General features: G+C 31.1%; 1 protein-coding gene across 1 annotated transcript in view; it reads left to right on the top strand.

The window, feature by feature from the left end:
• Window positions 1-12838, top strand: part of CSMD3 (CUB and Sushi multiple domains 3) — a gene marked incomplete at its 3' end in the record, with an annotated part of 1277483 nt that overhangs the window by 455434 nt on the left and 809211 nt on the right. The window contains exon 6 of the mRNA XM_027771421.1: window positions 8988-9100. Within this exon, the coding sequence (XP_027627222.1) occupies window positions 8988-9100 (113 nt within the window). The remainder of the gene's footprint in view (window positions 1-8987; window positions 9101-12838) is intronic.

Genomic DNA, 12838 nt, shown 5'->3' with positions numbered 1-12838 from the left:
TTGTATTTCATGATAGGTAGATATTATTTTAGGTAGTGGTGTGAGCTTAAGGGGGTTGGATCCCATATAGCCTAATGCACTGTTTGAGTCCTGGACCTGGTGATTTGAAAAGTACACTGGGCTTGTGTGTTGCATGCCCCAAATCCTGAGAGGACATTAGAGAAGGGATTATGGCATAGCCATCCCTGCTGGGCAATACTTTCTCACTACCCTCTGTTTCTCTGTGATGAGCACACATACCATTTATCAAACTGAAAAAAAAAGTACTATTTTATGAAATTAAATAAAATGACCATGCCAGGAATAGTGTGCAATATATAGTAAATAGTCCTTAATAAATATTATTCATTATTATTGCTAATATTAATCTGGTCAAAGATACAGATAATAAAGTTGTGAAAATGTCTGTTTAAATATTTTGGGTGGAGAACTGATAATACCAGGGAATTTGTGAAAATTCTTTTAATCCCATAAATCCTTTGTGGAAATTCTTTTAATCCCATAAATTCTACTTGAAGGTTATGGTACCTATTTACTTATTTAGAAATAAGAGGAACTACATATAAAATAACCAATAGAAATAAGAGTAAAATTTGTTTAAAGAATATACATTTTGTTGATTTTGTTTTATTCTGTGATTTTTTGGGGGACGAGAGACAGAAGGAAAGTGGAATTGGATTGAAGAACACCTGTAGATAAGGCACATCCTTTCTTGGCACATAATTTCCTGTAATAATCTTTCATATTTCGCACATTCCTTTCATAAAATAATTTACATAAAAATTGGAATTTGGAGAAAAATGTCAGTGATGCTCTTCAGTAAATATTTGAAGATATTTATATCTTTTGGTAAATCTGAAGCTGTTACATTTTTGTTTATAAGAATGTACAGTTATGATAAGAGTTCTGTTTGATGAAGGTACAGACATTTAAAATCAGATTTTTCACTTGTAAATTGCCAGATATTGTACTTAGAATAAAGAAAAATTGGGACCAGAAGTGGGTTAAAAAACTCACATTGAGTATATGTGCATGTGTGCCCAAGATCCCCAGAGGAAAATGGAGGAGATGGACTTATGGCATGGTCATCCCCTCGGGGTGTGATTTCTCACTTCTGTCTCCTTGTTTCTCTGGTGAGTGCGCGTGCCCTATAGCAAAAATCTCTCTTTAAAAACACAGAATAAGAAAAACGATGGGAAAATTGGGAATTATTCTTTAACCATCCCATGAATAAATATATATTGATCATTTATTTAATATTCAACATTTACTATGTTCTTTTACTACAGTGTTTCTAAAAACTGTAAAAATAGAAAAGATAAAGTCTAAGTCCAACATAAATATGCATTTTATTTAGTCAGTTCAGGGGCAAAGATGAATAAAAGTATTGCTCTCAAGTATAAAATATAAGTGATTGGATAATTTACTTTTTTTCAAACATTTGCTTTTTAGAGCATTCTCCTTGGGTCTATATTAACGCAGGATGCCTAAGAAAAGCTATTGTAAGCAATATTTTAATTATAGCCCTGAATATATAATGGACATGTAGCTATGGGGAAATAATGAAAGTATTTCTTTATGGTGCAAGGAAAAGCAACTTAGAATAGTTATAGTTTGATTGTATGTTTGCATATGTATATAGTAATAGTTGAGGTTCAATTTTCCCTAGTCATAAAAAGAATGCTCTTTTACAGAAATTTTAAAATAACTTCTTACCCTTTCCTTTGAGATAATAAATTTATTTCACTTTCAACTTTATGCCTCCAAGCACAAGATATATAGATGTCATTTTGTTAATATTATTAACAGGCAAACCAAAAATAAATATATTTATTTTTCTTAAAGTCAGGCTTATTGAGGTATAATTTGCATATTATAAATTTCATCCTTCTCAGACATATAGTTTTCTGGGTGCTGGCAGGTGGCGTGGTGGTTAAGGTGCTGGACTCTCACATAGCCGACCATGGCTCAGGTCTTGGACCTTCTGTATTGCTCTCTCATGTTCTCTCTCCTTCTCTCATCAAATTAAAAAATAATGATTACAAATAGAATTAAATAAATAAATACTTTAAAAAGGCATATAATTTTCTGTATTTTGACAAATATACCCAATCATATAACCACAATAAAGGTATTGAATGTACCCCTCAGCCTAAAATGTTGCCTCTTGAATCTTTGTGGTTATTACTTTTTATTTCTAACCCTTAGAAATCACTGTTCTGATTTTTATCTATTATTGCCTTTTATCTGAACATCATAAAAAGAATCATACAATATGTCCCAGTTGTGGTGGTGCAGGCAGAGGGCCTATCTCAGTGTGTGATATTGACACCACATGGGAAGCTTCTGGTTCAGATTTCTGGGTTGGTCTGAGCTTGCTGGACATGCCTTTGGACAAGCCTATGATTCTGGTAGGCTGGAAGACTGGTGGAGAATAGTGGCTGGGTGAGACTCTGAAAAGTGTACCTGTTTCTCTCTGTTTCATGAAATAAACTTTTTTAAAAAATACACAATATGCAGCTGTGTAGTATATTGATATTTTACTTGAAATGCTTTTGAGATTTATCTATGTTCTTGTATATAGCAGTAGTTTCTTTCTTTCTATTGGCCAGTAGTATTCAATGGAATAAATATACCAAAATTATATGTTTACCAGTTGCAGTTTGGGTGATAATGAATGAAAATGCCATAAATTTTTGTGTATGAATCTTTATATGGACTTTTGTTTTTCTTAAATAATTTAGATCATCATTGCTGTGTTAAGTGAAAAGTATATGTTTTATATAAAGTAGCCAAACTGTTTTCAAAACTGGCTGATCACATCACATTCCCACTACCATATATAAAAATTCCAGTTGTCCTTTGTCCTTGGCTGTGTAGGGATTTCCAGTTTTTAAAATTATAGCCACTTCAACATGTCTAATAGTTTTTAAGTGTAATATTCAAATAAATTAATCTCATAAGTGGGCAGTGCTATTTCATTTAGTTAGTTCAGTAAGAAATATGAATGAAAGATTGCTCTCAAGTATAAAATGTGAATGATTGCATAATTTACTTTTTTAACACATTTGTCCTTTCCTAAAGACTAATGGTATCGAATATATTTTCATGGTTTTTTTTTTTTGCCTTCTGTCTTTTTAGTGAAATTTTTAGAAAATTTTTGTCTAATTTTTAGTAATATGCTTTGTTTGAGTTGTGAAAATTATTTTTGTATTAAAGATACAAGTTTGTTTTTAAGATACGGTTTTGAAAATCTTTTATTTCAGTCAGAGGCTTGTCAGTTTCTTTCTCTCTCTCTTTCAGCTTTTGTTTAATTTTTATAGCATGCATGTGCTTGAAAAAAGAGAGAGAAAAAGAGAGAGAGGAAGAGATAGAAAAAAAGAAAGAGAGAAGGAAAGTACTTCCTGGGGGGATGAACATGCCACAATCCCTTCTCCATTCTTCTCGAGTTTTGCTTGTACATGTGCTTGGTGTTTTTCAAACTACCAGGTCCAGGATTCCAACTTAAACATATGCGATCCAACTGCCTTAACCACCTTGTCATTTGACTGGCCCCACATCATTACTTTTCACTGGTGTATTTACACAAATTGAAATTTTAAAATTTTAATTCCATTTTATGATTTTTTAAAATAATTCATGTTTTTTTTTCTGTTTCATTTAAGAAATAACCACTGATCTAAGATCTAGTCTTCCAGAAGTTTTAACATTTTAGCTTTTACACTTATCCATATTGAGATAACATTCATATATTGTATATAGTACTGGTTGAGATTTTTTGTGTGTGCACACGCACACACTTGCATTAAAGATATCCAGTTATTTTAGCACTATTTCTTGAAAGGACATCTTGTGATGAAATTATTCTACATCTTGACTGTGTTGAGGTTGCAAGAATCCACATTGCTGACTGGTTTAAAAATGTTGATTTTTCTTGGGACTGTGAAATGCATTCCTACCCAGACATGAAGGAATAAAAAAAATTAGAAGTTTCCAAAAGGGTTCTATAGAATAAATTACATTACATGTTATTTGGTATTATGGCAAGGCATGGAAATGGGAGATTACAGAATAAGTTTTTAAAAATCACAAGAAGAGTATATGGCTACAAAAGAGCAATTAAAAAAAAATATTGACCAGTATATCTTCCCTCATACCAAAGGTATTTTTGGTGGCTTATATACTAAACACACTTTGAAATATTTTGTAGTAGGATATTACTTCATTTAATTATCATCATTTATTATCTACAACTTGAGAGGTGCTTATGTATTTAATAAATCCAATGTAGATCCTGCTCTCAACTTCTTATCATTTAGAATATGGATAATATAATAAGATGAAAATATTGAGATGTTCCATAGAAAGTTTTAACAAGTCCTTTTGATGCTCAGAGAACAGACAGATAATCTTTAGCCAAGGATTTTGAAGTCTTATGAAGGTGATAGAATTTTAGATGGGTTTTAGAAAAATAACTCAAACATTTGATAATAGTATTAAATGAAATTACTGACAAAAGTTTTTAAGAGTATGAAAAAATACCAAAAGCTAGGGCATATATCCAATTTCTGTTCATTGATTTTCTTGATAAATAAAGCCAGTTTACACTTCCTATATTTCAGTTATTGTGCTAAGCAGAAGAGACTTAAAACCTGCTTTCAAGAAAAATGTAACATATAGGAAAGACAGAAAACTTACTAATACACAAGGTAATAAATGAAATGATAAGAATATCCAAAGATGCTCTGTGGGAACAGAAGAGACTAACCTTGAGTGTTTTAATTTGACTTCCTTGAAAGAGAATAATTCCCTGAGAATAATTCAGAGTAAATAAATAACAGTACGGAATTATATTTATTTCAGCTTTATAGAGAAGTACATGAAAAGACCTTGAGATAAGATGAAAGAATGAATTTGAGGAGCTAACAGTAGCTCAACATAGAACTATTAGTCTAATAAAGTCATGGAGAAGAGAAGATGTATGAGGAACACATTTTATCTCAGTGCCTGATAAGGAAAGGGTCAAAATAGGTAAAAAAAAAAAAAAAAAAAAAAAGAGAGAATGAGAGAGAACAAGAGTGAAGGAGAGTGAGACATAAAATTAGCAGAGAGTGAAAATGGCAACTTTGTGATGGGAAAGCAAAACATGAAATTATGGAAGGGATTGTGTGAATAATCTGGGTTTAAGGTCTGACACTGCTTATGGGTACTAAAAATGAGGAGATATAGATAATTCATTATTTTTTAATGATTCATGAAAACTGAGATTTTTTTTTTAAAGTAGATGATGAAGCTACTGAAGATAAAACCGACTGTTGCAAGTGCCAATTTGAGAAAATTGTGAAGCCAGAGGTGGTTGACATGAGGATCAGACCAAGAGAATTATATACCAAAAACAGACTCACAATAGTTTCAGAAACTTTTAAAAAAATAACAAAGATATGTGGTTCTCTTAGGCTTCATATATTTAACTTATTTTTAAAAGGATATTGTAAGAATTATAATCAGTTTTTAAAAATATTTTCTTTTATACATTTAATCACTATACATCACTTAACTTGTAAATGAATTTTCCAACATGAATACATTTACAGCAGTCCAGTTGGGGATATTATACATGTTATCATCATTACTAATTTACTATGTCATTCTATTAAAATTTATTCACTACTAAAAGACATGTCTTAAATTCTTTGGTATAATAACTTTGGTAGGTGGCAAATTTATGACATTTATCATTACCATTTTTTAAAATGTATTTCTCCTAAAATCCAGATTAGCAATTTAAGATACAATCAGGATCATGGATATTTTCAGTGTAAAATAAAAAAGATATTAAAACAAAAAAAGATTCATTTCTAAAAATTCTCATCAAGTTTCTGTGGTTTTGGATTTTTTTTTTTTGGTGTGTACCATGTACCACTGTCTGAAATTATTCATTTATGTATTTAATGTCTTTATTTTCACTTAGTAAAGCACAGATTGTTGTTTACTACCATATTTTCAACCCTTAGCATTAATGTTAAAGTAACTGTTGAATAAATATATACTTAATTTCTTCATTACTAATAGGTGTTTCTCACTCTGTGCTAAAATGAACTCACATTCTTTTACTCTCAAATGATCATGATGATTTGATATAGGAATAAAAATGAGTTACATTTAAGAAATGATTCCTTTAGTAGTCAAGATATTAGTTATCTAAATTAATTATTGTAATAGCTTTCTAAATAGCATGTATTCTCAGTCTCCCATTTTCCAGTTCTGTTGGCATATAGTGATATGTGGATTCATTTACTAGGTTGCTCCACAAACCAAGTCACATTGTGTAGATGGTGTTTAAATAGTGAGCAGCACTAAGTGATCACAATCTGCAAGACTTCCCTATAATCAATGACTGCATATTTCTTCTTTGGTGGCAGATAGTTACTATGGTGCTAGTTTAGGTCTTGGCTTATCTAAGACTCTGCTTTGTATGCTGAACCATCAAGGCTGCCAGGAATACCCTCTTAGTTTCACATGTGCCTTTGTTTAGGCCAGCCCATGCTCATTCAGCCTCTTCTGCAGCCTTATTTTCTTTAGTTATACCCTTCTAGATACCTCAAAGTGAGTTCAAGTTGCAAGCTATAGTTCCATAATAGTTATCTTTTGTGTTTACTATACTCCATTACTGAAATTATCTTTGAGGTCTCTAGGAAAGATAAGAAGTTTATCCTTTTTATTGTCCATTTTATCTTCTTTACTCTCTCACTTTTTTAATGTTTGTGTGGAATTACCACTTACTTACTGTGTCTGTTAAAGGACACAATAAATCTTGCTTCAATGTATCACAATTGCCATGTATTATAGTTGTTTTACTTTTAGAAATGTACAGCTTGTCAAAAGTAAACTTTCCATAATGGATATTTATGCTCATCAAATAAGGGAGTTAAACAGAACCAAAATATAAATCAAAATATAGCATGATCCATATTATTCTATTGTGAATATAATTAGAACAAATCCAAATTATTTTGCTGAATTTTTGTTTGAAACCAACCAACTGGCCAATAATAGTAAACATAACCTGTATATTTTTAAAGTAATGAAATAACAGATGAAAAGTAATGAAATAACAGATTAAAATTTAAGTCTTAAAATGGTAAAAGTATATGAAATGACTTTTTTCCTAAATTCAGGTACAAAAACAAAACAAAACAAAACAAAAAAACTCAGTCAACTGGCCCAATAGACAGAGCCATCTGTATATAAAAAAGAAAATAGAGGATTAATAGAGGAGCATTAAAGAAAATGTATTTCAAACTAAGAATAGAAATGTTATATGAGGGAATGGATACTGACTTGTTCATTTTAGAATTGAACTTTTTGTACACAGAGGGCATGATGATACAATTAAAATGAACTTAGATTTCAATGGGCAGGTGGTCATCCACAAAAAGTAGTGGCTAGGTCCCAAAGATGGAGGGAAGGGTGGGTTTTCAGGTTTAATAAGGGTGGGTGTCAGATAGACGGTCTTTATCTCATCGCATATACACCTCACCACTGATTACATATTCAATGATTGATTGTTCATCTTCCTACCTGTACAATAGCAAAACTGACTGTGTAGCACTGGGAAGAGTTGTATTTCCTTCCACCTGCCTACCCTCACAAATTCAACCCTATAAATCAATCTATCATGCCTTGTGAAGAAAAGTGTAAACTGTGAAGAATGGTAGAGATATATCATATAGTGGTTATTAAGAAACTTATATCTAAAACTCTCCTTCATATATAATTTTGCTCTTGAGAATCTTTTACTTTGGTTTTATATTACGCATTTAGGGCTAAATGCTAGGTGCATGGTGGAAGTACATGAAGGTGGCATTACTTTATTAAATGAAATTAGAAAATCTGCTTTACTAGAAATACTCAAAAGGTTATAAGGCGATATTTACTTCATATATTAATCATGATCAATATCTGGGGTGTAGATACAATATTTTGCTTTAAGTGACCTGTTTTAAGGAGATTAATGAAATGGTATTTTTGTGCCTAAAAATGTGAAGACCAAAATATATATCCAAAATATAATATATTTCCTACCTATTTAATGAATAATTCTCCAATGCATTATAGAAAGAAATATTAAATCATTGAGAGCTCATCATGAAAATTTATAGTATTATAAAATCACATTAAAAATTACGCTTCTTCTATTAAAAGAAATTGTGTAATTTGCCATCACATGTAAAATATTGACACTATATTAGGTGGTTGGCAGGGAGTATAAAAAAATAACTAAAACAATCTCACACTTAAAATTAGGATATCATTTTAAAGCTTTTCTATTTTGTAACTATGTTACGTATATGCAGAGGGAACAAAATGATCAGCAGTATCAGCTCAATATCTGATATTTTTATTATTATAAATACAACAATATTACTAACACAAATAAATTTGGGGGAATCAAAGATCATTTACAGTTTTAGTTTTTACTGTTGTTTTTATTAATATGTGTAAATGGGGAACCAGCAGTTAGCGTAATGGCTATGTCGCTGGACTCCCACGTAGTCGACCGCCGTTCGCATCCCGGACCTGGTGGCTTAAAATTCACGCCGGGTGCATGTGTATGCGTGCCCAAGATTCCGAGAGGAGAATGGAGGAGAAGGGATTGCGGTGTGACCATCCTCCCTGGGGGGTGATTTCTCGCTATCTGTCTCTCTGTCTCTCTCTATCTGTCTGGTGAGTGCACACGCCCTATAGTGAAAACCTCTCCAAAAAAAAATGTGTAAATTGATTGGAACACCATGTGGTGGCAATCGCAGTATTCTGTAATTGACTTTTCTGTACAGAAAATTACTATTTTTTTACTTAAAAAGTTAACAATGCAAAATTATGAATATTGTTTATAGGTAAATACTTCTTTGGTCCTAATTCAGTGATGGCATTTACTGCTGAAGGCTTTTTAATATTTTTCTTATTTTTTGTCTTTCATAATTTAGGTTATCTGGAATGAATATACCACCACCAATTATCAGCAACAAAAACTGGCTCAGACTGCATTTTGTAACAGACAGCAATCACCGATATCGTGGATTCAGTGCTCCATATCAAGGTATATTTCATGATTGCCTCTGACTCTTTTCATGTGTTAAATGATTTAGGTATACTTAAATGTATTTTGTGGCATAAAAAATATCTTTGGCATTTATAAACAGTAATTTGAATAGGCAAATATGGTCATTCTCTTGCTGAGAAAATATGTGATTACAGCTGAATTACAGTTAAAGTTAGTTGAATTTTTATAGCACAATGTTCAGAATAAAAAAATACTATGGTATTAAAAGGTAGCATATAACAGATATAATATTTTACATTAATAAAGTGCTTTAGTAATTGACAAGCTACCTAAAACTGTACCATAAAACAATGCAGAAACCCTTTGGTTGTAAGCAGGTCTTCATCACTTGAAATTCAATTGTGTATACAGTGTATTCATTATTACTAGTTTAATTAACCTTGTTAGGATTATTATCTACCAATTTTATTAACAGGCATTATTTTGAAAAAGTACAATATAAAATTTAATGCATTAATTTCAGAAACTATAACAAGATTATATGAGGATGGAGTACTAATGAGTATATAGCTTCTGTAGTGTTCAGTAATGTTATGTGGGCTTAGTGTACTTTATCCACAGACTACTTATGTAAATACTGCATTTCATTCTCAGTACTGTATCAGTTACTGTTCAGGAAATAGTGAGCATTGCCACAGTTACATTTTTCCATTTATCTGTTCGTTTTTTTTTTTAATTATTATTATTATTTTAAATAGTTTCCTCTTTTGTAGTCTTTGGTCTTAAGCACAGATTTATTATGTTGACTTTAAATAGCTTATATTGAGCCCTTAAAATGACTTAGGAAAATATATTGTTTTCTGAAAATACAAATTTCAATTATTTATATTTTAAGGAACAGTAACCTCTCTGCAACTGTTCTATCAATACAATTTGTCTCAATGTGATTTGTGATTTTACTTTTATAATAGTACATTTGTCACAGACAAAATTCTGTTAGATAGTAACTTGAAAGTAAAGATTTTTTTAGATAAAATATAATATAGAAAATTTGCAATAATTTCTATTTCTAAGGTAGTTAATTGGAATGGAGACATGAATGAAAATATGTTTTTAATATTCATTAACATTTCTCATTAAAAAATATTACCCATTATGAAACACTGTATTTTAAAATTAAAAATAAACATTTATAAAAATCTATTTTCATATATTTTATAAAAATAACTGTTCAGGCATGAAGACTTGAATTATACCCATGAAGCTAGTGTCACTTTTAAATGTGCAAACATATTTTACTGTTTTTAATTTCACCTTCAAAAATTTTTCAGTACTTCAAATATCGGAGAACATTTAAAAGATAATTATGGTAAGGCTTTATTATCTCTAGGTTGACCCTTTTTCTTAGGGAGTTTTTCAGCCATATGGTTTTGTGGCTCTGATTTCTTTCTACAATGAATTAAGGCAGACATGGCAGAAATTCATTGACTTGTGGTAATTCTTCTAATAAATTGATGCAGTTTTTCAGTCAGATGACTTCCACTCTTTTTTAAAGTAGAAATAAACTAACATTCACTTTATAGTTAAATATAAAATTGAAGAAAAAAATCTCTTATCTCAAAAATTAATTTGTTTTATGTGATATGCTTTCATGAAACTAATATTTTTCAGATAGGGTTTTGCATTAGAAGACCTTGGCATAAAACTGCCAGTAGATTTGTGTATATTTGCATATTTAATTATTATTTTCAATATTCTTCTTAACCTTTAAATTAATTTTTGTAATACTTTCAAGATTCACTTTGATTTTCTCACTTTGTCTATCCAGTTTCAGCACTGAAAAATAACGTATCAGTGAATTCTTAATAGTAAAATGGCACGGAAGTGTTTAATAAAGTATGACAGTTTTTACTTTTAATCACGACAAGGGTCTCAAAAAAAGGGTAACACTGGTGTGATATTTATCTGTTACAGGGAAAATCATGCAGCCTAAGAAAATGGAAGCTATGACTTTATAAGATCAAAGGAAAGTTTTGTTGTATAAAATATGTCTTAGCATTTTATCCTTTTAAATGCTTCAGGCAGAATTTTAATTTTTAAAAGATTTTCACCATAGAACATATGCACTTGCTGAGGAGAGAGAGAGACAGATACAGAGAGAGAGAAAGTGAGAAATCAGCCCCCAAGTGAGATAGCCATACTGCAGTCCCATCTCCTTCATTCTCTCTTTGGGATTTTGGGCACGCACATAAACGTGCTCTGAGTAAATCTTAAACCACCAGGTCCAGGACTTGAACTGCAGTTGGCCATGTGCAAGTCCAGTGCCTTACTCACCATGTTACTTCCCAGCCCCAGGCTGAATGTTTCTAATTGTATTATTTCAATATAGTATTTTACCTTGACATCATAAATTAAGGTTGGAAAAATAATTCTTAAAATCATAATCAAGTGGAGACTAGCAGATGGTGTAATGTTTAAATCGCTGGACTCCATGTAGTTGACTGTGATTTGAGTCCCAGACCTGGCAACTTAAAAACTCACGCCAGGCACGTGTGCATGTGTGTCAAGGATCCAAAGAGGAGAATAGAGAAGGGTTGTGGAATGACTATCCTCCCTGAGGGGGCTTGATTTCTTGTTTTCTGTCTCTCTGGTGAGTGCACGCATCCTATAGCAAAAACCTCTCTTAAAAAAAATTATTATCAAGTGAAGAAATTTGGATTAAAAAAAAAACTCTAATAAGTTAATTTAAATGACTATAAAAATTATAATTGTGACATGGAGAAATACTAACTCTGACATAATTATGTTTTTTACATTGTTCCATGACACTATTTCCTTTCAATAGTATTTAGTTGAAAACCAAATCAAGATGAAAATGTTTGTGGAATGTATTATATAAAAGTCAAAGTCAAATCCTTATGCAGCTCAGTTTTCTTAATAATTCAAATACTTTCTGAGTACTCAGCATTATTGATTTATCTATAATTTCCAATTTGTTTAATGTTTTAATGAACTCCAGATTTCCAAAGACTGGTTAAGTTTATTCATAAAATTTCTATTTCATCCATATCCTTTATTAAATACCACAGAAATTAACTAGAAACTACTAAAGGGTTTATTGAATTTCATTAGTTTTTTTTTTTTTTCAGTTTGTTCTGTAATCTATGGGGTAGGCATGTAGACACATACGGATGTGCTTTTCCCTTTAATTTGTATTACAGGCTATTTTTCTTATTGTTCTAGAGATTATGATTTTAAATAGCATTAAGTAGAGGCTGAGAATAACATGGTAAGAAATATAACTCTATTTCAACTAAAAAATACTGAGCAAAATTGTGGTTTAAATGACTTCTGATTCGTAAAGTACTTTCTCTGAGCCCTTACATTATGTCCTCTCATATCTAAAATAAGCAAAAGCATGTATTCTTTCACCATGAGTTTATTTATATTGGAAATCTTTTAAGACTTTATTTTTTATTTCTTCTTTGACTTAAAAGTTTTTCTCTCTTTTTTTTTTTTTTTAGAGAGAGATTTTTGCTATAGGGCACATGCAATCACCTGGAGAGACAGAGACAGAAAGTGAGAAATCACCTCCCAGAGGGGATAGCCACACTATAATCCATTCTCTTCCATTCTTCTCTTGGGATTTTGGGCATGCACACAAATGCACCTGGCCTGAGTTTTAAGCCACTGGGTCTGGGACTTGAACTGCAATTTTAACCATTTCTCTGTTTGTTGGTCTAAAAAGTTTTTCATTTCTAATTTTCAACTCTT

The sequence above is a fragment of the Tupaia chinensis genome, unplaced genomic scaffold (assembly GCF_000334495.1).
Source record: "Tupaia chinensis unplaced genomic scaffold, TupChi_1.0 Scaffold000032_1, whole genome shotgun sequence".
NCBI classification, from domain to species: Eukaryota; Metazoa; Chordata; class Mammalia; order Scandentia; family Tupaiidae; genus Tupaia; species Tupaia belangeri.
Note: the sequence above shows the minus strand (reverse complement) of the source record. Positions and strands in the feature narration are given on the sequence as shown.